The sequence below is a fragment of the Aotus nancymaae genome, unplaced genomic scaffold (genome assembly GCF_030222135.1).
Source record: "Aotus nancymaae isolate 86718 unplaced genomic scaffold, 86718_ANA_hifiasm-v0.15.2.pri h1tg000040l, whole genome shotgun sequence".
NCBI lineage: Eukaryota > Metazoa > Chordata > Mammalia > Primates > Aotidae > Aotus > Aotus nancymaae.
Window position 1 is genome coordinate 50,000,001 of NW_026988454.1, and position 27,993 is coordinate 50,027,993.

Consider the following 27,993-nt stretch of genomic DNA (forward strand, 5'->3'; position numbering starts at 1 on the left):
TCTGCACACATTAATAAAAAAACATTAAAATACCTGTGTCAAATGCATGGTCATATTAAATGGTCTCATATTAGTCTAATTTTGCTGTCAAATGAATTTAAGGTCACATGAATCAAGAATCACCACCAAATGAGTTACAAAGGCTTTCAAAGCTTTCTATACTTCAGAATTATGGATGAGGGCTTGAGGACCTGTATTAATCACCATGCCTTATCTTTAATCTAAATGCTACAAAATGGCTGGGCTAAAGCTGAGCTGATCTGGTACCATAATGCCACCCTGTAAGCTTAGATATATTCCCTTTCTTTAGGAGAACAGGAAATGACCATTTGATGCCCAGAGACTCTTATCACGAACTGGGACTGTAGAGGTATAGCTAGAATAGATAATACTGGCATATGTGTATATTGGATGAACATTACTTTACAAAGCAACATTTAATTATTGCTCATTTTCATTTTTTCCCTCTATTAGACTTAATATTAGTTAACGCTAGAGTTGTTTCTGCACATAAAATAATTCATTCATTAGAATGTCCAAATGTCTGAGATAGGACCATGGGCTCTTAAGCCTGACTCCCTGGCTACACTTATGAGGTGTGTAGTCCTCAGCAAGTCTTAATTTGCTTGTATCTCAGTTTTTAGGATGTAACAGAACCTTCCTTGCAGACGTGTTGAAATGTTCACAAGAGCTACTTATTCTGTGCTAAGTGCAGAGAGGTATACTGGGCACTAGGAAAGCACTCTGAAGAGTCACAGCTGGGTGCCAGGATTCACACTTGTAATCTCAGCACTTTGGGAGGCTGAGTCCAGAAGTTAGAGATCAGCTTGGACAACACAGAAAGACACCCATTTCTACAAAAAATGTAAAAATTAGCCAGGTATGATGGTGCAAACCTGTTGTCCCAGCTATTTGGGAGGCTGAGGCAGGTGCATACTTTGAGCCCTGGAGTTTGAGGCTATAGTGAGCTATGATTGTACCATTGCACTCCAGCCTGGGCAATGGAGTGAGACCCTGTCTCAAAATAAAAAGTCATAGCTTTTGTTAGTGTTGTTGACAATGATCTCTAGACCAGTGGTTCTCCACTGGGGGAAATTTTGTCCACCATGAGTCATTTGGCAATGTCTAGAGACGTTCTTCGTTATTACAACTGACAGCTAGGATAGATACCAGGTAGACAGAGGCCAGGGATGCTGCTAAATATCTAACAATGCACAGGACAGCCCTGCAGTATAAAGAATTATCTGACCCAAAATATCAATACTGCCGAGGCTAAGAAATTCTGTTTTAGGCTGTTTTACTTGATAGATGAGAAAATGTACATCAAAGTGGCTAAGTAGTGTTTCCAGTTAAAGTAAAGCTGGGTTGAAATTTGTCATCTTCTTATTTGCAGTAGGTTTTTCTCTAGTGATAAAGATAAAATGCACCTCCTCCCAAATGAAAGAATTTTAAAAGTTACTCCCAAATACTGGCCAAGAAAAAAAAATACAGTCTAGATTTGGTAATGATTCATTGGGCCTATAGTGGAACTCAGGGGTCAGCAAACTATGGCCTGTGGGCCAAATCCACCCTACTGATATTTTTGTAAATAAAGTTTTATTGAAACACAGCATGTCTGTTAGTGTATACATTGTCTATGGCTGCTTTTTTTTTTTTTTTTTTTGCTACAACAGCAACAGAGATTATATGAATAAATGCAACAGAGATTGTATGGCCTGGAAAACCTGAAATATTTACTATCTACCCTTTGACAAAAAATGTTTGCTGACCTCCTGCTATATAAGAAACTATTTAAAATATTCCTCATTAGTTACAACATGAATGGTTAAAAGAACTTTAAGTACAAACGTATCTGGTTTAATGTGAAGGAAAACAAAATGTTCAGCAATATATGACTGCAACAGTTAGGATACCTATATTTACCTGTATTCTGTCTTCAAATAATGGCTAGCTCGTTCCAAACATGTTATTAAATCTGTCATAAATAAAGATAATTGCAATTAACAGAATGGAAACTAGGTCACTCGTGCTGCAAAGCTTTCTTTTAAAATAAAAGAGAGTTTTTAAAAAGCATTTATTCACTATGTAGTTATCAGAATTTTCCTTTAAAAAATAAATACTGAGAATCACTGTCTCCAGTATTTAACGAGTTCCTTTCACTTCTTTTCTCTGCCACCAACGATGGTTTTTCAACATTATTATCTAGTAAATGATGGCAGAATCTATATTCAACAGAAAAAACAACAACACTTGTTATTTGCTATCCACTACATGCCTACAAAGACCATGCGTATAATGTCCCCTGACAAGAACAAAATAATTTCAAAAGCCCAACATAGTTCATAGAGAAGGTTCCCACATTTTAATTCAACAATTTAGCCAGTAGTATCCAGTGACAGAGAAGTAAATGTTTACCAAGAAAACCTATAGCATACAAGCTTTCATCAACCAGAATCAAGCATTTTAAGAAAGAAGGTGCTCTCTAGAGTAATTTACAGAACCAAACTAATATTCAGCAACAGAGGCTGAGGTGAGGCTAAGATACAGTGGATCTCGATGCATTTAGATCAACATAGTATGGTTTCCAAAATATTCCACACTTACTCTAATAGTTCTTTGGGAACAGCATATGATAAACACTGACCATGCAGGCACCTGCTGTGATTGGTCAGAGCTAATTGGCTAAGAGGAAAATGAATGGCGCACCTCATTCCCAGAGCTTTTCTGCCAGAGAGGACTGAGAGCAGAAACCTCTGTGACCATAAGCAGAAAGGGTACGGGCTACACAGTAATTACTCTGAAACACAAGAGCCCAGGGCAGGAGCCCATGCTTCTCTCTCTCATCAGTGTTCATGTTTCCCTTCCCTTCTCTCCCATACAAGCTTCAGCTTTATGGTTATTGCACTGTGTGACACTGACTTCTTCATCTTGCACACACTGTGCATGCCTCCCGTAGTGGTGCACTGGTGTTTGTTGGGAAGGGGCTCCCTGGTGAAAAGGCTTGCCCCTGAACTAGGAAGGTTGGGAGAGGGCTCGAGAGAATACCCAGGACTTAAAAGGGTCAGGATGGGAACACAAAGGTGCGCTATCCAAGGATTTTAGGAAAAATGAGATGAATCGTATCCCATGTAAGTCAACTGATCAATATGCTAATAAGCTTGTCTAACCCATGCCCCTTGGGCCACATGCAGCCCAGGATGGCCTTGGATGCAGCCCAACACAAATTCCTAAAGTTTCTTAAAATATAGTTATAGAATATTTTTGCAATTTTTTTTTTCAGCTATTGTTAGTGTATTTTATGTGCGGCCCAAGAAAATTCCTCTTCTTCTAATGTGGCCCAGGGAAGCCAAAAGATTGGATACCCCTGTGCTACGACATGATTCAGGTCAGATCTAAATCATTTATGAAGACACAGTGCTCCTCCTTCTCCTTCATATCTTAATTCTGCATCTGGGACCATAATTATGTCCAGGGATGATGATAAGTAGCAAGAGGAATTCTTCGACAGATACGGTTTAGAGATTTGTGTTGAGCTTTCTGTTATACCTGGATGGTCGCTGCTTGCATAGGTCAGCAAAAAACCCCGGCCAGAAATGTGGGATCCACTCTCAAAGCGGACGGTTACTTCACTTGTGTTCAGCAAGAGTTCTTTGGGAACAGTCATACTTCCACAGTATGGACCTAAAAACAAAGCATACTTATTGCACATTTCCAATTTTAGACCAGCACAAATGATTGGTATATGGCATTTTTTTCCTTTAAAGGCCAAATTTACTAGACAATACATATGTATGGTTATAATCTTTACCAACTGAAATTTCGCTTGACACTCAGACTGATAATTTCTGACTGATGTGAACTTGTATATCTCCTAAGCCAAGAGGGAAAGGGGCTTGCTCTAGACAAGCAATGACAAGCAATAAGGTGGAACTGGTTAACTGCGAGCAATCCAAGAGGTAAGTTTTGTTTTTTGTAAAAAGAAGACAAAGGTCAAACACATTAGGTAGTTAAGGAAATTTTATTACAAAAATGTTATTCTAGGGGCCTCCTACATTGCTCAAAGAAACTAAAACGTCATTTTTTTCAGGGAAGTTCAAAAATTAAAAGACTTTACAATGCATGGTAAGAATCTTATTCACATGCAGCATACACATTGATATTTCTTTTACAGTAACTTCTGTTTAACCCCCAAAATTCACTGTAATTTGTAAAATGTATACAAAAGCTTTTGAAATACTATAGTACAAATTATACAATTAAGGGTATAACATTGTTTCCAGAATAAGTTGCTTGAAAAGCAATAGGGAACTCAATGAACTTTCAAAGGGCAAAATTAGATTTAGAGCTTAAAATAACAAAAACTCTTCCTAAGACTACTCAAAGTAAAGTTAAGCTTTTAAATTGTCATCTTGAAAGTAACATATGCAAGACAATCTCTATGAAATAGGTATTAGCAAGCAAATTTTGAAGAGAAGTATTATTTATTAACTTCTCTCAAAAAAGTATGGAAACAGTCAACAGCAACAATAACAATCAGGTTAAATAAGGAGAAAGAATAAAAGAAAAAGACTGCTCCAAGTCAATATGAACAAACTAGGTTATACTAACCAGAACCAATAGAGACAAAACTGCTTGATATGGTTTGCTTTGTCCCCACCCAAATCTCATCTTGAACTCCCATGTGTTGTGGAGGGACCTGGTGGGAGGTAAGTGAATTATGGGGGAAGGTATTTCCCGTGCTGTTCTCATGATAGTGAATAAGTATCATGAGAGTCAATGGTTTTTAAAAAAAGCAGTTCCCTGCACAAGCTCTTTTCGCTTGTCTGCTGCCATGTGAGATGTGCCTTTTGCCTTCCAACATGATTTGATGCTTCCCCAGCTATGTGGAATTTTAAGTCCAATTAGACCTTTTGTAAATTGCCCAGTATCAGGTATGTCTTTATCAGGACTAATACAGTAAGTTGGTACCAGTAGAGTGGGGCACTGCTGAAAAGATACCTGAAAATGTGGAAGTGACTTTGGAACTAGGTAACAGGCAGAGGCTGGAACAGTTTGGAGGGCTCAGAAAAAGACAGGAAAATGTGGGAGAGTTTGGAACTTCCTAGAGTCTTGTTGAATGGCTTTGCCCAAAATGCTGATAGTAATATGGACAATAAAGTCCAGGCTGAGGTGGTCTCAGATGAAGATGAGGAACTTGTTGGGAACTGGAGCAAAGGTGACTCTTGTTATGTTTTAGCAACGAGACTGGTGGCATTTTGCCCCTGCCCTAGAGATCTATGTTACTTTGAAATTGAGAGAGATGATTTAAGGTATCTGGTGGAAAAAAATTCTAAGCAGGAAAGCATTCACAATGTGACTTGGGTGCTGTTAAAGGCATTCAGTTTTATAAGGGAAGCAGAGCATAAAAGTTCAGAAAATTTGCAGTCTGACAATACGATAGAAAAGAAAATCACATTTTCTGAGGAGAAATTCAAGCTGGCTGCACAAATTTGCATAAGTAATGAAGAACCGAATGTTAATCCCCAAGACAATGGGGAAAATGTCCCCAGGGCATGTCAGAGGTCTTCAAAGCAACCTCTCCCATCACAGGCCCAGAGGCCTAGGAGGAAAAAGTGGTTTCCTGGGTGAGGCTGAAGGTCCCCATGATATATGCAGCCTAGGGACTTGGTGTCCTGCGTCCCAGCTGCTCCAGCTATGGCTGGAAGGGGCCAATGTAGAACTTGGGCCGTGACTTTGGAGTGTGCAAGCCCCAAGCCTTGGCACCTTCCACATGGTGTTGAGCCTGCAGGTGTACAGAAGTCCAGAAGTGGGGTTTGGGAACCTCCACCTAGATTTCAGAAGATGTATGAAAAATGCCTGGATACCCAGGGTCGAAGTTTGCTGCAGGGGCAGGGCCCTCATGGAGCACCTCTGCTTGGGCAGTACAGGAGGGAAATGTGGGGATGGAGCCCCCCTACATAGAGTCCCTGGGGTACCAGCTAGTGGAGCTGTGAGAAAGGGGCCACCAGACCCCAGAATGGTAGGTCCATTGACAATTTGCAAGATGCACCTGAAAAAGCTGCAGACACTCAATGCCAGCAGGGAGCGGGGGCTATATCCTGCAAAGCCACAGGGGCAGAGCTGCTCAAAACCATGGGAAATCACCTCTTACATCAGCGTGACCTGGATGTGAGACATGGAGTCAAAGGAGATCATTTTGGACCTTTAAGATTTGACTGCCCCACTGGATTTCATTCTTGCACGGGGCCTCTAGCCTGTTTGTTTTGGCGAATTACTCCCATTTGGAATGGCTGTATTTACCCAATGCCAGTAACCCCACTGCATCTAGGAAGTAACTAACTTGCTTTTGATTTTACAAGATCATAGGCAGAAGGGACTTGCCTTGTCTCAGATGTGACTTTGGACTATGGACTTTTGAGTTAATGCTAAAATGAGTTCAGACTTTGGGGGACTGTTGGGAAGGCATAATCGGTTTTAAAATGTGAGGACATGAGACTTGGGAGGGGCCAGGGTCAGAATGATATGGTTTGAGTGTCTCCACCCAAATCTCATCTTGAATTCCCACATGTTGTGGGAGGGACCAATGGGAAGTAATTAAATCACAGAAGAAGGTCTTTCACATGCTGTTTCCATGACAGTGAATAAATCTCATGAGATCTGATGTTTATAAAAAAGGAGTTCCCTACACAAGCTCTTTTCTCTTGTCTGCCACCATATGAGATGTGCCCTTTGCCTTCTACCATGATTTGAGGCTTCCCCAGCCACATGGAACTGTAAGTCCAATTAAACCTTTCTTTTGTAAATTGCCCAGTCTTGGGTATGTCTTTATTAGCAGCATGAAAATGGACTAATACACTGCTAAAGATTCAGATGATCATGACACAACTAAGCATTGCCCATCTAGTATAAATGATCCAATTACTCTCTGTTCCAAGTTCCACATTCTGAAGATGTGATAGAATAAGAAAGAAATGCTAAATGCTTACCCTCACATGCCAAATTTCTAGCATTCCCTATTACTAAATTATAGTGAAATCTAAATAAAAACGATCACTTCCCTCTTTAGAAACACCATCATATGTAATTACTTACATGAGTTAATACTTTCAAATTACTCAGAATAGTACCTAGCACATAGTAAAAGCTATATAAGTGCTTGTTAAAGAAATGAATACATTAAAAAATAAGTCATATCTGTTTTCTCTCTAGACTGTGTTCCATGGTGCAAATCACTTTTATACCCATCCCTTTATCTCCAACAAACTATATAGTCTCTGGTAGGTGACAGCCTCCCAAAAATTGTTTGAGCTGAATTGAAATGCTCTTTTTACAACAGTTTGTAAAAGCCAAACCCAACTAAAAGATTCGTAAAATATTTTAAATCTTGTCACTTTGAAATAGTATGGAGAAGTCAGGAAGAGAAATGTAAAGAAGCCAGAAAAGAGTAATTCATGTAATGAATAATATGGATTTTTATAAACTAAAATATTGCTCACAAGCACAGCAGATAGGCCATTCAGACTAAATTTATTTATATAATGAGGTAGAATGATAAGCAGTTTTGCAAAGTTAAAGTGAGTCAGATTGCTATACTTGACTTTTCCAACTTATTCTGTTTATTTTACATATGTTTGAAATTCTTTTGTTATTTGCACAGATGAGAGGGTTGAAGATACTTGCTTTGTAAACCTAAGAATGAATAAGAAGTAACTAGTAACTTGTTGCTTTTAATAAATTAGAATATTTTCAAATAACATTTTTTATATTCACCCACTAATATATCTCCAAATGGTGATGATGATAGTAATCTCTCCTTAAATTTCTATAGCATTCCAAGGAGTTCTAGTAAAAACTGTAGGTGGCCAGGCACAGTGGCTCATGCCTATAATCCCAGCACTTTGGGAGGCTGAGGTAGGCGGAGTCAGGAGGTCAGGAGTTTGAGACAACATGGTGAAACTCCATCTCTACTAAAAATACAAAAAAAATTAGCTGGGCATGGTGGTGGGTGCCTGTAATCCCAGCTACTCGGGAGGCTGAGGCAGGAGAATTGCTTGAACCTGGGGGGTGGAGGCTGCAGTGAGCCAAGATCCCACCACTGCACTCCAGCCTGGGTGACAGAGCAAGACTCAATCTCAAAAAACAAACAAACAAACAAACAAAAAATGAAAACTGTAAGGTAAGCAAGTTTAAATTGATTATCAGTGACAACTTGTTCAGACTTTTTTTTTAGATTTTATGAAACAGTTGAAAGGAAAAGTTGCAGAAGTATACATATTTTACACAAATAAATAAAAGTATATACCATCATACTAAGTTGTCGTGCAATACATATGATTTCCTAGACCAGAAACATCTAAATACAGTAAAACTCTAATTTGGTTTCATCCAACCAGTTATAACAGGCATGTAAATATTTCTGGAAGCAGTTCGAAGAAGGAAAATATAAACACATACCCCTTTAATTACCCTTACCACACAGACATCAATCCCTTTCATATTCTTATTACTGTACTGCAAAACTGTAACGAAATTCTAGAGGGGGTAAGAGATACCCTCTCTATATAAATATCATAATTGAGAGGATTTTTGTTTTTCTTTTTGTTTTCTTGAGACAGGGTCTTTCTCTGTCACCCAGGTTGGAGTGCAGTGGTGTAACCACAGCTCCTCCTGGGCCCAAACAATCCACCTCAACCTTCCAAGTAGCTGGGATGGGACTACAGGTGTGTGTCACCGTGTGCAGCTAATTTTTTGATTTTTTTGTAGAGATGAGGTCTCACTACATTGCCCAGGCTGGTGTCAAACTCCTGGTCTTAAGCAATCCTCCCACCTCAGCCTCCCCGAAGTTCTGGGATTACAGACATGAGCCACAGTACCTGGCCTGAAGAGTTATTTTGATCATTTCATCATAATCACAAACATCAGAATAGCAAGAATGAGTTTTAATTCAGGGTGGGGGATAGGAGTTGAATACTGGCTGTAGTATTGCCTACAGCAAAACATCCAAATTATTGCCTGTCTCAAGGTCTGACAGATGAAAATTCCTTTTCATAGACTAGAAGTTAATAACTACATTCCTAGAGTTAAAAGGCAAGACATAAAAATGGAAAAATATGATAGCACTGAGAGGGAAAAATAATTAATGGGAAACCATGGAAAGACCCTGGGAGTCTGTCCTAGGAATGTCCTCAGTGTTCGGCCAGACTCCTTTAAGGATAATCTCTCGTCTTATAAAAGAAAATCTTTCTCTGCTCATCCTGGCCCACATGATATATTTCACTGTTGGTATTCTCCAAAGGTCTTCTGACTTTTAAAGAATGGTCACCTATATTTAAATGTTTACAAAGATAATTTCATTGAAAACCCATATGAGAGCTCAGTGACTTCTAACTTTGATTGTGGTTATATTTTTGGGCCCAGGCAGTGTTATTAGATAGGCTTCAATTCAGTCAGACTGAAATTCAACCCCTCCCTAAAATAGGATGCACAGTTTTGCACAGATGTTTGCTTCAGAACCAGCAGTGCTGCGTGTTTTATAGCACTTGGACTTGCCATCTAACTTCCTACATTCTCTCGCTTCTATCTATCCTTGTCTGCAAGGCGGGTTCCATCTTACTTTGCAGTCACAAATTCCCATCAGACTGGGGCACAGCAGTTAATCAAGTAGGCAGAAAAATCAGGAAAAAAGAAAAACTTTTATCTTTTGTGGAATGTAACTGGCGGCCCCATATTGTGGGAAGAGCTATCAGAGATACCAAATGGAACAGCACTGTGGCATTTGGCACCAGACATGAGACTCTAGCAGACAATGGGCTGATTCCTTGGACAAAGGGAATAAAGGGCCAGGAACTGTAGGAGTTGCCTTCTTTGAGCACAGTAGGCCAGTTCCTCTCAGCACATTCCCTGTTTGGGGCTTCTATTTCATTAGCAGCTGCAAGGGAAACCCTTTATCTTTCCATGTGTGAATAAAAGAAAGCTGTCCTATAAGGAAAAATAAACTGTCTGCTCCAAGCCAAGTCTGAAATCCTCTTGATTCTCTGGCAATCTGACAATCTGTGCAGCAATGTATAGTACTTCTCTATTTTTCCGGACTGTGTGCCCAAGACTCTGGGCATTACAAGGCAATGATGGTTTGGTTAAAAGCTGTTTGTTCCAAGTCATTTCAGATGGGTATAAGGTTTTGATCCTAAAACTGATAAAACTAAGTTATTATTTTATATGTAGAAGGGACATACTTAAAAAATGGTATGCATTTCATTAGAAAAACAAAGAAACCTCTTTCCCTTAAGAATATTAGTTCTGACTTTTTTTTTTTAACTACCATACTGTTAGTGGTATGGTAGTTAAAAAACCACTGAGAGACCAAATAAAAACATAACTCCTGAAGGGGTCTGTCAAATCAAAAGGAATAACAACAACACAAAACCTCCAAAAAACTCTCATTAACCTTCTGGAGCATCATCTGAAGCACACAATTCTTTCTTATGACAGATAAGAACATGCCTGATTGACCTAAGTGACTCTCCCTGGGAGTACATGTGGGTGGAGTCAGTCACATGGAATATTCGGCTGCCAGGAAAGTGGTATTCGTCGTGGCCCAGATCTGTGCTCAGAGGCATGCTGATAAAACAATCTCCAGAAATGCTGAAGCTGCAAACACCATCAGATTTGTGTCCGTTTTCGATTTGTTTTTCTGATGCAGTCAAATGGCAGATTTGTCCTTGCTTGCTAATTGCAGTAGGGTCATTGTACAAAATTACAGAATTGTCAGGGCCATTTTCTTTGAAAAGGAGAGAAATTAGCATAAAAAAGGGATATTCCTGGACTGTGCCATTAAAACCATAGTCACGTAACAATGTAAGTGGTATCCCTGGAGAATTTTGGTCTCTCATTCCTACACAAAAATCAGTGACAGATGATAAATGAACCAGGCGGATTCTTAGACAAAGGTATGGCTTTCCTTGGGGCTACAGGACCCAGGTCGAGAAGTGCCTCAATGCTGGGAGCTCACTACCCACTTAAGCCATTACTTCTCTCCCAATGAAAGATGGCAATTACTGAAACTGAATCACAGTGAGTCTCCAGGGGAGTATTTATAGGGAAAAAGGAGTAGGAAGCCAATAGCTTTTTCTCCTTGAGGCTTCTGGTTGTGTTAAAAAATACCTAGAGTAAAACATCCTGGCTGATATAATGTTTTATATGCTCAAGATTCTTTCTGAATTCTATCTTGGCATAAAAGGCAAAACAAAACAAATGAAAGAAAAGCAGTTCCTCTCAATAATTTCCACCATAGAGGAGAATGCACTTCTAGGGTGTGTGCAGCCCAGAACAGCTATTTCTCTGTGAGCTCGAAATTTCTTTGAAGTGTATTTGTTTTATCTCTAAAAGTCAGAAAAATTTTTCATTCTACTTCATAATATGTCTGAGACATATTAACCATTTGTAAAACAGAGACTGTCAATCTTGTAGTTTTCCCTCTTTGGGATTTAAAAAACTTCAAGAGATAATGTAATGATTAGATCTTATTGCAGTATGTCAGATATGTATCATTCTAAAAAATGTCATGCAGAAACCTGTTGTGATGAGTCAAAACACTTAGTATTATTTCCGATTATTCCTATTTCTCTCATTCGTAGTGTAACATAAACAGTTGACTTCATGTCATTGTACTTCTAAGTCACTGACAATGGTTAAAAAAAATATTGGGGTTGGAAGTGAAGGTACAGGAAATGTAGGAGAACAACTTTTTAACTTCCTGGTGCAAATCATTATGCAGAACACAACCAATTTAACTGCCTGCAATCAGGATCCTGCAGTAAAAAGCTTCTGTCACTGGCTACCATGGCTCCTCTTAGCATTTCGACTAAGAAACATTTTTGAACTTTAAATTTATACTGGAACTCTGTAAGTGATTTCTCAGACTCCCACTTTATTCTCCAGATATTCCTGTGGGGAGGCCTGGAGAAGTTTCCATTTCTTCCAGAAAGTGACACACAAGAACCACAACTCAGGTCTTCTTATGCACAAGCCACAGGATCAGATGGCTTTCAACAAAAACACACTGAATCAGTTGGTGCAGGGCTTAAGAGTAAGGCCTCTGGGCATTTGAGCAGGGCCTCAAATGCACAGACTTGAATCCCAGGGATCTTATAAGCATGTTAGTTGGCCTTTTTTGAGCTTCAGTTTCCTCATGTATAAAGGTTGGTAACAGGACCTATCTCACAAGGCTGTTGTAAGGGTTAAATGAGTTAGTAACACTAAGGTACTAAGTAGTTGAATGTTCACTCACAGGCACCTTCCACATTATGCCATGGTCGTTTCCACATAATAAGCGTAGTTTTAAAATTTTACGTAAACCAAAACTTTCTTTAAATGCAGAGAGGATGTGTATAGAGGAATCTTAGTGTAAATTTCCCTATAGCGTGAATAATGACACTCCAATTTATCTTTTGTAAAAATCTAGATTTTTTAACATGTTTGCCAAAATCAAGCTACTTATAATTTCAGTCCTTAAACATTGACTGAGCATCTGCAATTGCAAGACTATACTAAACATTAGGGGAATAAAATGTAATTCCTGGCTCAGGGTACCCCATATCTGGCAAAGAAGCTTAAATTATTATCTCAACCTGAAATTGATGTTCTTCTTTAGAAAGAGAATATGAGCACAGAAAAGGGACTGACAAATTGATGAACATCAGAGAAGGTTCTAGGCCAGGCTGCTCTGGATTTGGGACTTGAAGGGTTTACTTTTACTCGTGTGTGTGTGTGTGTGTGTGTGTGTGTGCTAGAAGGGACAGAAAAAGTGAGGAAAGAAGAAAAAGAAGGACATATGGAAGAAATAACATCAACGAACATAAAAAGGTACTAAGGCACGAAACTGTATGATGCATTTGGGAAACAGCATGGAGATGAAGGATTCAGCGATGAGGCTAGAAATAAGAGTGAAGAAGAAAGTAAGATGACGTGTCAAGGCTAAGCTAGCAAGTTTCTGTAGATAATGGGGCACAATTAACAATTTTTGAAATAAGAAAGAAATTGTTTCAACTATATTTAATAATATGACATTAGATGGCCTGGAAGGAATTGAGACTGGTGAAAGGAGAGAAGAGAACAATCAAGAGGCCCTTCAAGGAGAAATAGATGCAAAGATGTAGACTGGCAGTGGCAGTGAAGTAAATACAACAGCCAAACTGAATATACTGTGGCTTGGAGAATATGTGTTCTCTGTTCATCTCATGAGCCTGGAGAAAATCTGTAGATGGAGCTAGTTCTGGCTCAGTGAACCCTTGCCACCAGTTTGGCATGATTTGGGCAAACTCTTGGATCATAAGGAATCCACCAGGAGGAGTAGGGTAGGGTGTGCTGCTGCAGCTCAGCCTTTCCTTGGGGAAGGGAGAGTGCTCAGGGTAATACAAGGAGAACAAGGGGCATCTTAGACAAACAATAAACTATATGCAAGACAATTCAGGAGGAGGAAGAAGAGGAGGGGGCTGGGAAGAGGGAGGGGAAGAGTAAAGTAGAGGGGCAGAAGATAGGGGAGGAGAAGGAATAATAATGGCTAACATTTACTAAGTGCTTACTATGCACCAGATATCATTCTTTAAAGTTGTATATAAGCATGCCAGTCACCCATATGTGGTAGATACTATTATTTTGCCCATTTTGTTTTATTTTGAGACAGTGTCTCCCTCTGTCACCCAAATTGGAGTGTAGTGGCACAATCATGGCTCACTGTAGTCTTGACTTCCTGGATTCAAGTGATCCTCCTGCTTCAACCTCCCAAGTAGCTGGGACTATGGGCATGCACCACCATGCCCATCTAATTTTTCTATTTTTGGCAGAGATAGGGGGTTGCCATGTTGTCCAGGCTGGTCTCAAACTCCTAAACTCAAGTAATTCATCCAACTTGGCCTCTCAAAGTGCTAAGATTACACATATGAGCTGCTGCACCTGGCCTACCCATTTTAAATATGAGGGAATGGAGACACAGAAAGGTTAAGTAATTTGCTCAAGGTCAAGCAATTTAAAAATAAGCAATAAAGTCCTGGCACAATGGCTCACACCTACAATCCCAGCACGTTGGGAGGCTGAGGTGGGTGGATCACTTGATGTCAGGAGCTCGAGACAATCCTGGCAAACATGGAAAAACACTGTCTCTAATAAAAGTAAAAAAAATTAGCCAGTTGTGATGGTGAGCACCTGAAATCTCATCTACTTGGGAAGCTGAGGCAGGAGAATCGCTTGAACGCGGGATATGGAGGCATAAACACATGTATACTATCTAGGCAGCAACAAAAATTTTAATCCATTTTCAAGGCCAGCCTGGTTTTCTTGATCCACAGTGATCCAGGTGGGAAAGTCTAGAAGTCATCAGAACAAGCTTCTCTTGAGACCCTGAGATGCCTATGAAGACTGGCCAGTGTCTGGTTGCTGCCAAGATTGTTCCAATAGCTCTTCAGGCAATTCAGAAACCACCCCAAACTCCATACATGGGGGGAGGTCACCTTTCAGGGGAAAACTCAGACCCAACCTTCTTGAAAGATCAGGAAAAACAGAAATGACAGTTCCTCTGAGGTCCCTACAAGCAGTGGTGTCAAAAACAAACCTCTGAGTGAATTCAAATCTCTAAGTTCGTTCTGGTCAGCACATCTGGAAATGAAATTTACCCAGAGGGCAAGTGAAGGCTACATGATCACTAAAGAGCTGTAAAGTTAAGAGTAGCATCTTCAGTCTGAAGACAAAGCCTTCCCTCTCAAGTGTTATAAATAAATACATTATATATTTAATATTTTTAATTTGTATATATTAGTGTGACACAATGCTTGAATCAGCAGCTATTTTTCCTCAAAGTTTAAGATATTTCTATGTTTTATATAACCTCCTGTTATTCTACCACATAAATATAAAATGTGGGAGGGGGGGACTGAGAACAGGACCAAGGCAGGCATTTTAAATATCTTATACAATATGTTTAAATTTAAAGAGATGTTATTTAATAAACTACTTGTCTGAGTGTTAACATTCCAGGTTTCAAAGTAACATGTTCAATCCTAGAACAGCCTGGGTAGGCTACCTTAATCAACTTTCTACTATTTCAAGTGCCCAAATTTCTCTAGAATTGTCTTCTACAAAAAAGGCAACACCTTATATTTGAGTCCTTTCAAAGTTTCATATTACATGGGCCTCTCTGAAGAACAAAGAACTGCTCCAGAAAGACACTTCAGCTCGAAATAACCTAAAAACCAATGCAGTTTTGATTGAGAAAAAAAAAAAAAAAGAGTCCATTTTAATCAAACAGTAAAGAGGAAAGCAAAGAAATTTAATGCAGATTTAGTTCTCATTCTTGAAGGGATATATGACCTCATAATTTCTAATATTGGAAACTGAAAAGCAAGCCTTTTAAAGATTACTTTAAAAAGTAGTAGTATTATGTCTGCCCGGAATACATAATCTGAATTCAGTCATGAGGAAACATCAAACCAATTCAACTGACAGATATTCTGTAAAATAACTGGGAGAGAGAGATCCAAGATGGCTGATGATTAGCAGCTCGGGCACGTACCTCCCAGTGAAAGCGCAAAGAACGAGAGGACGCCACACTTTCAGACGAATATTAGTTGCTCATGGACCAGGAGATTCCCAGTGGAGGAGCACCACGGGTCGCCAGGGCGACTCTTGTGGCCGGCGTGGCGGTTTTGCTGGTGCCTTAGCACGCCAGTTCTTGGTGCAGAGTCCGGAGATTCCCGGGCAGAAAAGCACCATCAATCTTAACACCGCTGTTTTGGCCGGCTCAGTGGATTGCTCAGATTTCGGCACAGGGAATCAACAAGTTGGACGTCAGAGACCCAGTTAGAAAGTCGGTAATTATAAAGACGACAGACGGACAAATATATAATGAAGGGAAGAAACCAGCGTAAAAAGGTAGAGAATACTCAAAATCAGAATGCCTCTCCCTCTACAGGGGATTGCAATTCCTCATCAGTAACGGAACAAGGCTTAATAGATTACACGGGTGTTCCAATAACAGAAGCAGGTTTCCAAACGTGGGTGATAAGAAACTTCTGTGAATTAAAAGAACTTGTTCTAACCCAATGCAAAGAAACTAAGAACCTTGAAAAAAGGTTTGACGAAATGTTAATGAGAATGGACAATTTAGAGAAGAATATAAGTGAATTGATGGAGCTGAAAAACACAACACGAGAACTTCGCGAAGCATGCACAAGTTTAAACAGTCGAATTGATCAAGCAGAAGGAAGGATATCAGAAGTCGAGGGCCAGCTCAGTGAAATGAAACGAGAAGACAAGAATGCAGAAAAAAGGATGAAAAGGAATGAGCAAAGTCTCCAGGAAATATGGGACTATGTGAAAAGACCTAATTTACGTTTGATAGGTGTACCTGAATGTGATGAAGAGAATGAATCCAAGTTGGAAAATACTCTTCAGGATATCATTCAGGAAAATTTTCCCAACCTGGCAAGGCAGGGTAATATTTAACTCCAGGTAATACAGAGAACACCACAAAGATATTCTTCAAGAAGACCAACCCCAAGGCACATAATCGCCAGATTTATTAGGGTTGAAATGAAGGAGAAAATACTAAGGGCAGCCAGAGAGAAAGGTCAGGTTACCCATAAAGGGAAACCTATCAGACTTACAGCAGATCTCTCAGCAGAAACCCTACAAGCCAGAAAAGAGTGGGGACCAATATTTAACATCCTTAAAGAAAATAACTTTCAACCCAGAATTTCCTATCCAGCCAAACTAAGCTTTATGAGCGAAGGAAAAATTAAATCTTTTGCGAACAAACAAGTACTTAGAGAGTTCACCACCACCAGGCCTGCTTTACAAGAGCTTCTGAAAGAAGCACTATACATATAAAGGAACAACCAATATCAGCCTTTCCAAAAATATATCAAAAAGCAAAGAACTTTAACACAATAAAAAATTTACATCAACTAATGGGCAAAACAGCCAGCTAGCATCAAACGCCGGTATTAAACTTATATATATATTAATTGGATAAAAAGCCAAAACCCATCGGTATGCTGCATCCGGGCCCATCTTACATGCAACAATACACAAAGACTCAGAGAGAAGGAGGAAGATTTACCAATCAAACAGAGAGTAAAAATAAACTAATAAACAAAAAGCAGGAGATGCAATTCTCACCTCTGATAAAGTAGACTTTAAAGCAACAAAGAGCAAAAGAGGCGAGGAATGACATTACATAATGGCAAAAGGATCAATGCAACAAGAAGAGCTAACGATTCTATAGATCAACGAGATAGAAAATTAACAAGGATATTCAGAACTTGAACTCAGACCCGGAACAAGTAAACTTAATAAACATTTATAGAACTCTCCACTTCAAATACACAAAACATACATTACCACCTCACACCTATTCCAAAGGTGACTATATAATTGGAAGTAAATCACTCCTCAGTAATCGCATAGCATTTCATAGGTTTAAATTAAATATTGGTTGGCTGTTTGTTTGTTATCTTCTTCCCTTATTCCTTCCTGACTACATCATTAAGTATAATTATCAGTATAAAAGAGGTTTTCAATACCCATTACTAAATTGCATTCTAGCCTGGGCAAGAAAGCAATACTTCCATTCTCTCTCCCTCTTTCTTTTCCTTCTCCCTCCTCCCCATTCTCTCTCTCTCTTTCTCTTCCTTTTTCCTCCTTCCTATTCTCTCTCTCTCTTTCTCTTTAAAAAAATAAAAATAAAAAAAAAAAATAACTGGTCCCTATTCTCAAAAGATAAAGAAAGACTGAGAAGTCAGGACAAGTAACTGATTTATGATCCTGAATTGGATCACAGACTGGAAAAGGGATATTAGCATTTTTTTCAAAGGGAGTCTCAGTTACTTTGGTCTGTTAAACAAAACCCCAGAATTCCCTTAGCTATAGTGAAAATGATGTCTATACTTCTTAAAGGTTTTTGTTGCTGTTGTTTTGGCCAGGATAATATTAATAGCATACACATCTCAGTGTCTTCATTCAGCCACAGGCATACAAGTACATTCTTCTAATGGATTCTTGAATCTGAAAGATCAGCCATAATTATAATATATGACAAACAGAAGAAGAATAATCCCATTTTGTCTATATTAGGCAACAGTGAGATCAAGTGCATATTTTGCTGGATTACTGCGAAAGTTGTTGTGGGTGTTTACACTTGTTTACAATGCATGTTTGTTACCAAGAATGTGAATTATCAGAATACCCAAAGTATATAAACCAAATATTTAAAACAAAATTGACATGATGGGGAACCATTAAAAATTAACTGCACAATGATGAACACTATACAACTTTAGCATATTCACAATGGTTAACGTAATCACATTCCAAGTATGTCCACTCTTGGCAGGGCTTGCAAACACTAACGCCAGAAAACATTATTCTTTTTCAAAACATTAACTCCATATTCAAATTCTAATAGTTTTGAGTTAAAATTCTTTGGCAGTGGGTTTTAACAATTAGTTGGTTAATAAAAAATATCGGGCTGGATAAACTAAAATGATTCTGCTGTTTCAGCCACACATAAAATCGGTAGAAGCCACTGTATTTTGGAATTAAAGGAGGTATTCCAGAGCGTGTATTCTCTCCCTGCTGAACTTTAGCAGACATTCCCCTTATCACTGGTTCAGGCAATACAGGATCCTTGGGACCCTTCAAGGGCACTAGGGCCCTGCCTCCACAGCCACGTCATATCCTGTGGTCACATCAGCATGCAGAGGTGCCTCCCACCCTTCCACCCTTCCAGGAAGCTGGGCAACAGCTGCACAGGAATGTCCACTCTCTGAGCGCCAGCCACTGGAAGACAAAGCACTTGTGTGTCCTCCTCCTTCTGCATTCCTGGAGAATGTTCAAACAGACCAGGGGTTTATATAACTAAGTCAAAATATAGGTCTGGTTAGTGTTTTTGGTCGAAGGAAATCTTTAAGGTAGCCACAAAAGAGAGAAATTCTGAACAACACTACATAGTTTATCTTAGGAACATCCTCAATCAAAAATACTACCTACTTTTTGTGTTTTAGATGAAATTGCTGTATAATGTAATAATGGGCTAGTCCACCTGGGAAGGATGATAGTACAATGTGGTTTTTTGATGATGGTGAAACCAGGAGACAACAGCAGTGGGAGTAGATGTCTTATAGTCACAAAGACATAGATATAAATCTCTCTTTTACCCCTAATTGTACAATCTTGGAATCTTGGGCATGTTAAGCTAAATCATACTGTGCCTCAGTTTCCCCATCTGTAGAAAGGCATTAATAATATTTACCTTGGAAGGTGGATTTGGAGATTCTAGAAAATATATGTAAGGGCCAAGCAGGCGCCCAGCATACAACAGGCACGGAATATGCTTATTTCTATATTTTTATAATTTTATTTTTAATAGATAAATGTTAACTTTATATACAAAAAAATTCAATGAGAAATTAATTTACTTGGCTTTATTGCTACAAATGAACTGCAATTCATTATTCATTTTCTAGTGAAGAGTCTAAGCTTGAAAACTCAAGAACCTAGAAATGGGAAGGATACCACCCTGAGGCAGACCATGATCACCCTGCAAGCTAGCTTGAGATATACAGTTAATTTCATTATTTTCTGCCTTTTTAAAAAGTTTTAATATAGAGATGGGGATCTCACTGTGTTGCCCAGGCTGGATCACTTGAACTCCTAAGCTCAACCGATCCTCCCTCCTAGGCCTCCCAGTGTTAGGATTACAGGCATAAGCCACCGCACCTGACCTTTTCTGCCTTTGTGTATATTTATAAACATACCTCGATGATGATGAGGGAAACTCCCTGGTGTGGGAAAGCCACATCCATTCTCCACATCCTGCTTTGAGAGGATTTGCTTCCCTTAGTTGCTCTCACTTCAGCCTCTGATGTGATAGAGTCCCATGCAACACAATGATTCCTCCACTGTTATGTCAGCAGATAGAATTAAATGCTCCTCTTCCGGGCAAGGCAGATGCTTCCCCAAAGAGACCCATGTGGGAAAGCTGCGTCCGGCCCTGCAGCACTTCACATCACCTTTCACACTGCAGCTCTGACACTCACCCCCTCTCAGAATCTGAATGAAATCTCCTGGCTAGTAAGGGACTCCCCGACAAGTGCCTCCATAAGTTAATACACATTAAATTGCCAGAGGAAACGGAACAATAAGTGTTCCCAGGGGTTTTAAACATCCCTGGAAGTGTCATCTTGCCCATTTGAGTCAAACTATAGTTAAAAAGTTATCAACAATTATATGAAAACTACCATCTTGACTCTGTCAGAGTAACTCAACCATCATTAAACAGACAATGCTTCTAGGGATTAAAAAAAAAATCTTAGATCTTTTTATCCCATGGGAGCTAGTTTAGATCTCTGAATCATCTCAGGTCTGGTCTGGGCTTCTAAACTGTGGGAGGACACAGCAGGAGTGAGGAAGCAACTCTGGGTACAAAGGTAAAGACAGGTGAGAAAGCTGTGTGTGTTTGGGAAATTATCTGTAGAGCTAGCAGGCAGACAGGATTTTACCTAAAACCTGTATCATTGTTAAAGTTGTGTGCACAGAGAATTTCCGAATATCTCTATACTCAAAAGAATGTATGTAAGATTTTGTCAATGTTTTCAAATTGTCTAACTCCAGCTATTTCCCTGGGCTTAGGATCAAAGGGTCATTGTTACAGTGATTTCAGGTTCCAGTGAGCTAACAGCACATCTCAAAGCATGAAAAACTAAATTTCAAAGGCTATTTAGGAAACCGACCTTTGCACTTGCTGTTTTCTTCCCCAGAAAACTCTGACCCCAGTCATACCTGCACAGTACATTCCCTTACCTTGTTTTAGGTCTCTGCTCAAATGTCCACTTACTGGAGATGCCTCAACACTCAAAAACAGACTCTATATCACCTTTGAATGCCTTCGTTTTTGTTATTCCTTTCCTTTCTCACCACCTCTCATACTACAGATGCATTTGCTTATTTTCTGCCTTCCTCTCCTCCCAGATGCAAGTTTCATAAAGGAACTTTGTTTTTTCACTGTTACATCCCAGTTCTTCACAGAATACCTGAAACATAGTCACTGTTCTGTTCAATAAATATTTGTCAAATGAATAATGAACTGTAGATGGTTTACCAAATGTCATATATCTCCAATTCTCTTCCCAGTAGCCCTGAAACTCAAACAAAGGTTCTGAGACACATACAAGGCTCACATCTCCTTAGATGCCTTTTGCTGTTTCAGTTTATAAAGCAAATGTATCCTTCTAAGTTACCCCCAAGAGTTTACACAAGCAAGTTTCCCTCTAATCTTCTCGGGATACAGTGTTCATTAACACACCACTTACCCTTCTACGAATATATCGAAAATGCTGATGCTCACAGAAACCTAGGTCTCTTTTCTTACCATACTGATCTGAAGAGCTGGTGAAGAGAAGATAGTCAGAAGCACAGGTCTGGGATTCGATATCCAAATCTCCCAACCTCAGAATCAGTCTCTTCCCCTTTGGTACTGTAATCGTCCTTTCGCAAACAGTGTGATTGGGGTACGTCCCGGGATAATTCTTAGATGTCATTGTGCCACTATCCTGGTAAGTCACTAGGTGTCCACAGCCATCACCTGGTAAAGAAAAAAAATGGGGTTAAAAAAAGAAAGTGTAATTAATTCTTATTGAGGACTGAGAGTCCAATGTAATCTCCAAGTTATACATTTTATTGTTTTTGGGGAAAAGGAAAAACAAAAAACAAAAAAAGAAGATTGAATTATTAAACAATAGCTATTGTTTCAGGTTATTTCATCTCTTGTTTTCCAGTTTAATCTTTTTGTTGATCAAAATGTTTCACATATTAGAATATAAAGCCCTTAGGAAACAAATCATTTAATCACCAGTTTTTCTAATCAGCTATCTATCGACCCATCCAAACTTGCTCAGCAGGCCTTGCATGGATTTGCCAAGCCATCCCCAAAGTCAATGTCATATAATAATTCACAATGGAAAAAAAATATTACTCACTTTAGAAGGTGATTGTGCTTATTAAACGAGATAATGTATAGAAAATGCTCCTGTTAGAATTTGAGGCTTAAGCTGACAAAACTTTGTTTAGCTGCAAGTCATTTAGCTGGGGGCTGAGCCTAATAATCATTTGAAATGTATGTCTTAGTTAATGACAGTCACAGATTCTAAGGTTCCTCATAGACTCAGGATGTACAATCAGAAAATGTCAAGGATCTACTATGTTGAGTGCTTTTTATAACCAGACATGGTATTAATGGCTGAAAACACAAAAGTAGCACTTGCTGTCTCACAGAACTCAAGGTAAAATGACAAATAGTCACACATTCAAATAAGTATATACATCAGGGGTCTAAACAAAATGTAAAGGAGAGAGGCAAGAAAGAATGTTTCAGTGAATTGCCAGCATTTTGTCAAAACAAGAAATTATCTGAAGACTTTCTCAATAGGGAAGTTCAACTATTAACCTACAAGTTGCTCTAGTTGCTTAAAGTGGCCAAGTCAGTCACACAACTATCTAAGGACATGCACAACTGGGTGGGCTGCAAGGAGAATGAGGATATGCTGCTTTCAGATTGCAAAACACCTGTGGTTAGTACAGCTTCACATAGACTAAGCAAGAATTTCTGGTCTCAGCTGAAGGGAGAGAAGCAGAAATCTGTTGAAGAAGGAACTCTGAAAGGTAGTAAATGAAAGTCTCTCCATCCCAAAGTCTCTCATGGAGAAGCCTCAACTTGGGAATACTGGGAACCTGAAGGCTTCAAAACAGCCAGCCCTCTTCCCTCCCAGCCTCTTCCCCAGTTAGAGTTGGATTCATCTGGAGTCTTCCTTTATTCTACTTCCTCCTTGCCTTGAAGTGTCGGGCCAAATGGTAACAGAGGTTTATAAAAAAATGTTTTAAAACTCCAGAATCTATGTCAACTCAACCGCCAAGGCCTAGGGAAAGGATCTGCCCATTATCCAGAAACTCCCACAAGACTCCTGGCAGCCCCTGACAGGGGGCTGAACTGGAGAAGTAGAGTTGACTTTAATGGAGCAATGGGTTAAGGAGTGTGGGTGGCGGGGTGGACTTTAGATAGACAGCCAAGATAAAACTACTGTGAAGCCTTGAGATCCACACAGAAGAAGTTAAATTTACATGGAAGGCAACAAGGACACACAGAATTTTTTGAGTAGGGAGATAATGAAAGAGGTATTAGAAAAAGACGATCAACCTGGCTAGACAATGCTACAGAAGCTACAATAGGGACAGAATCTGGATCAGAGGAGCAGCAGGCAGGCTAGCAATGGGGGTAGCTGGAACAGGAAGGAAGGAAACAGAAAACAGGGAAATCCATGAGACAAAATCAACAGAGTCAGGTTTTGGGAAACTATAGCGGGAAGGATAAGAGGAGAAAAAACACCAAGGCCTTGTTCAGTCCAGAAATGACTGGAACACTGAGGCCAATATAGACAGCAAAAAAAGTCCAGAGAGAGAGGAGGTTTGGGGACAAAGGTTCTAAGTTTGGTTAAGTTTGAGGTGACAGCTAAATTCCTTGGGCTCTCTGGCAGTTGGTAAGCACAAAATTACTAAGAATTAAATGAAAATGATACTAGAGAGAAGCATAGTGTACAGGTGCACACAGTGTACAGGGCTTTGATTTAAATTCTGAATTTTGTGTCTGCTTTTAAGGGCTTTAACAAAAATATCCAATTTATAGTCTCTCTTTAAAACTGAAAGACGAGCTGGGTGCAGTGGCTCATGTCTGTAATTCCAGCACTTTGGGAGGCCAAGGTGGGTAGATCACCTTAAGTCAGGAGTTCAAGACCAGCCTGGCCAACATGGTGAAACACTGTGTCTACAAAAAATACAAAAATTAGCTGGGTGTGGTGGCGTGAGCCTGTAGTCTCAGCTACTTGGGAAGCTGAGGCAGGAGAATTGTTTGAATCCAGGGGGCAGAGGTTGTAGTGAGCTGAGATCATGCCACTGCACTCCGGCCTAGGCAACAGAATGAGATTCTTCTCTCTCAAAAAAAAAAACCCCAAAAACAACTAAAAGATAAGACAACCACATGATCAGTCATTCTCACGGGGCTAGTGATATAGTGGCTGTCCCTTGAAAGGAGCCAAACACCCTAGTTCTTCACTGGGTCCTTGTTACTCATTTCAATTATTTGCCCTACCTTTGTAAGCATTTATTTTGAGCACCCTCATAAAGCAATCCCAGGGTAATTAGTACAAACAAATATGCATCTAAATATAAACACAACACAACCTCTCCAAGCCACCAAGAAATCTCCTGGTCAAATATTCAAATGTCACTTTCTTAGCACTATGAAATTCTCCTTTCATAAAAGAAGGGAAAGAGAAAAACTTTTTTTCCCCCAGAAAACACAGTTAAATATAAAATAAGGAACAATAATATGAATCAACCTACATGTGACTATCACATTATAAATTTTATTTTTTAAAAGTGACATGTCTCAGCAAAGAAAAACCTCAAGGGTATCAATTTATTCAGCCCTGTAATTATATTTCTTTCTGACCACTTCCACTCTAAGGCCTAAGAGGAAACTTCTTTCACCCAGCAATGCTGGCAGAATGCGGGCAAGTTCAAATTGTCAACATTTCCATCGTTACTTTGCCTGGGGATCTGTCCCTGTTAGGGAAGATTTCTCTCTTCCATTAACTATCAGAACAAAACCCAATGAGTCTTTGTTCTGCCAAAGAACCTGAATCACAAAGGAATTGCTGAGTCCTAATTAAAAAGCAAATGGTCATCAGAAGTTTTAATATCACTCTAGCCTATAGAAGTAGACTACTTATGGAGTTTTCTGTGGCAAGACTAAAAAATAAGTTTATTCCATGGGTATTAACTACTTCAGGAATTTTCACCCCCTTGTGCTTCCACAGTTTTGGTGATTTCAAAGGATTAGGTAGAAAGATGTCAAAGGGGAAAATGAAAAACTGCTAGGGAGAGAAAATGCCTACAATGTCATGTGTTGAAGAAGGCAGATGCACACACATGAAAACCAATAGAGAAGCATTATTCTTATGACCTCATTCTGACACTCAGGTAGCCTACCTTTCATAGCCTGACTCTTTAATTGACAATCACTGACAAAGAAGATTAACGTTACTTAAAAATCTATCAGTTCATCTTCTTTGTGTTATGTATCAATGTCAGATCCTGGTTGTAGTCTGCAAAGATGTTATAATTGAAGGAAACTAGGTAAAAGGTATACAGTCTTTCTGTATTGGTTCTTACAATTGCATGTGATGTATAATGATCTGAAAATAAAAACGTTAAAGAATTGAAAAAATGATGTCAATCAAATTTGCCTTGCTGGGGATGTAAATGAGAAGGCTTTTACTTTCTGTTTTATACCTTTTGACACTCTTTGGATTTTGTTATCCTGTATGCTTTTTCTTACCCAGGCTGAAGTACAGTGGCATGATCACAGCTCACTGCACCTCAGCCTCCGAGGTTCAAGCAATCCTCCCACTTCAGCCTCCCAAGTAGCTGGAACTACAGGTGCACACTGCCACATCCAGCTAATTTTTTTTTTTTTTTTTTTGTAGAGATGGGTGTTACACTATGTTGCCCAGGCTGGCCTGGAACTCCTAGGCTCAAGCGATCCTACCACCTTGGCCTCCCAAAATGCTGGGATTACAGGTATATGCCACTGCACCTGGCCTAAAATTTTTGTAATTAAATAAAGCATTTAAACAAATCTGCACTAAAAAGATCTCTGTGAAATACAATTGACCTAGTTTCTTCAGCAATGAATTACATGAAGAGGCACACACAAAAAAGTATTTTAGATTTAAAAGCTGCTTATATGCCATAACAATTGAGACTTGCTTGAATCCTGACTTGAAAAACCAACCTCATGAAACCTTCTAAATAGATAATTGGAATATTAAATAATTTCAGATAATTATCCAATTTTATTAAGTGAGATAATGGTATCAATGCCACATAAGAAAATGGCCTTTTTTGAGGGATGCCTACTGACATATGTAGGGCTGAAATGACATAAGGTCTGGGATTTGCCTTAAAATATCTGGCTAAAAAGAAATGAGACAGAATAAATGAAAAAATATGGAGAAATGTTGATGGTTGCTGCAGCTGGATGATGAGGGCTCATAGTTCTATGAATATTAAAAATTAAAAGAAATAAAGACCCATCTTTAAGGGGAAAAAATAAAACCACGGACTTATGATTAAACTCCAAGTAGTGTTGTGGAGAGGGCTGGAGGGGAGTGACAGAGTAGATTAAACTGCCGCCTATCTAACATCAGAATGGGGGGAATGAGGAATGAAGAGGGAAGGAGGAAGTTTCGCCATAGGGAATCTGACCACTCTTCAAAGTGGCTACTACACAATGTTTATCTTTTTCTTCCTTTCGACTGTAATTTCTTGCCAAAGCACATGATGACTAAACCATGTATCATTTCCTCCTCTTCTAGACTGAAACCTCCTCTGCACTATAGAGTATTTCCAGGGTGGTCTCTCTGTAATGGGTCTAAATCCTGGTGTCTGCTTGGAGCCATAGCTGGTTTGTGAGACTGACCAACCACTTCCTCAAAACAATTTACAAAAATAAAATTAGATTCTGGAAGAAGCTGCAAGTACTCATGAATATTTTAGAACTCCCAAAGCGATCTATGTACAGAATTTAAGTATACAGATTTTAATTCTGAACATTTGGAAACAATCTAAATTAGGAAAGAATAGCCAAACTATGATATCTCTAAGCAATGTGATCTTAAGGAAGTTACTCATGTTTTAGAAGAATATTTAACAAAAAAACAGAATATATTATATATGCATAGACATGTAATATTTAAAGTGTTTACTTCTATGGTATAAGTTTACAAGTAATTTTCATTTTATTTATACATTTATCTTCCAAATTTTCTATAATATGAATGCATATAGAGCAGAAAGATAATATAATCAAAACTATCAAGTTTACTAACATTCTTTGTAACACTAAAGGCTACTTTCAACATTAACCTCACAATACAGATAGGAAGAAGTCTGTGCAAACCAATATGCTTGGACTGTCATTAAAAATTTAGGAAACAAACAGCTAGGAACTTACTATACTGTAGTTCTCACTTCAAGAAGTCCACAGTCAAGAGGAGAAAGATATATTAACAAGTAATTCTTGAGACTAACTTGACACGTATCAAAGCAGAGATATGGACTCAATATCTAGTCGCCAAATGCCTGAAATTAATGGATAGGTCTCTACCTTTTAGCCTTTAACATCAGCTATTCAGGAGTTATAGCTATATAAGTTACTTTCTAAATAAGCTTAGAACAAATCCTAGATGCTTATATACACAAGCCAACCCTTTATTTAGTCTACTTTAATTCCATCCACTATGAAAGGAAAACAACAACTTCCTTAAAAGACTATTTCCCTTTGATAAGAAATCATGTTCCACTAAAAGAAAAGCAAAATAAGATATACCTGGTATGGACTAAGTTCTACAACCCTAGAAAGCATGATTAGACTTTAAAAGAAAACTTTTAACTGAATTGTACTTGTTGGAAAATGATTTGGGTGGAGGAAAATGAATAGTGTGAATATACTTTTTAGATTGATTATTAACTAGTCCCTAGAGTAAGACAGAAACTTCAATCTTCTTTTTTTATTATGTCCTGTAGTTAGAACATAGATTTTCATCACAACCCAAATAAGCACATATGCATACACATGCATAAACAACAAACAAAAGTTAAATGATACAATTCTTTTATTACATGTAACGCACTGTGATACTTCCTATTCTATTCAGTTTCATTTTTGTTTTCTTAAAAGCATACTGGTGTGCCTACTGAATTGATTTCATCATTACCTACTAATGGGTCCCAACCTGCAATTTGGGAGAGTGCTCTAAAATATCACAAGAGTAAAAGCATTTCTAGAAACACGATTTCGTTAGTTGTATCCTTGTTCTTCTAAATACTCAA

The 27,993-nt window shown here is 38.9% G+C and overlaps 1 protein-coding gene across 1 annotated transcript in view; it reads right to left on the reverse strand.

Annotated features, from left to right (window-relative positions):
* DCBLD1 (discoidin, CUB and LCCL domain containing 1) overlaps window positions 1-21,648 on the reverse strand; it is a 46,625-nt gene extending 24,977 nt beyond the window's left edge. Inside the window, exons 1-3 of the mRNA XM_012460437.3 lie at window positions 21,419-21,648; window positions 3,547-3,681; window positions 1,924-1,975 (exon numbers count right to left, since the gene is read on the reverse strand). Coding sequence (XP_012315860.1) covers window positions 1,924-1,975; window positions 3,547-3,681; window positions 21,419-21,587 — 356 coding nt within the window. The 5' untranslated portion in view covers window positions 21,588-21,648. The remainder of the gene's footprint in view (window positions 1-1,923; window positions 1,976-3,546; window positions 3,682-21,418) is intronic.
* Between the last annotated feature and the right edge of the window lie 6,345 nt (window positions 21,649-27,993).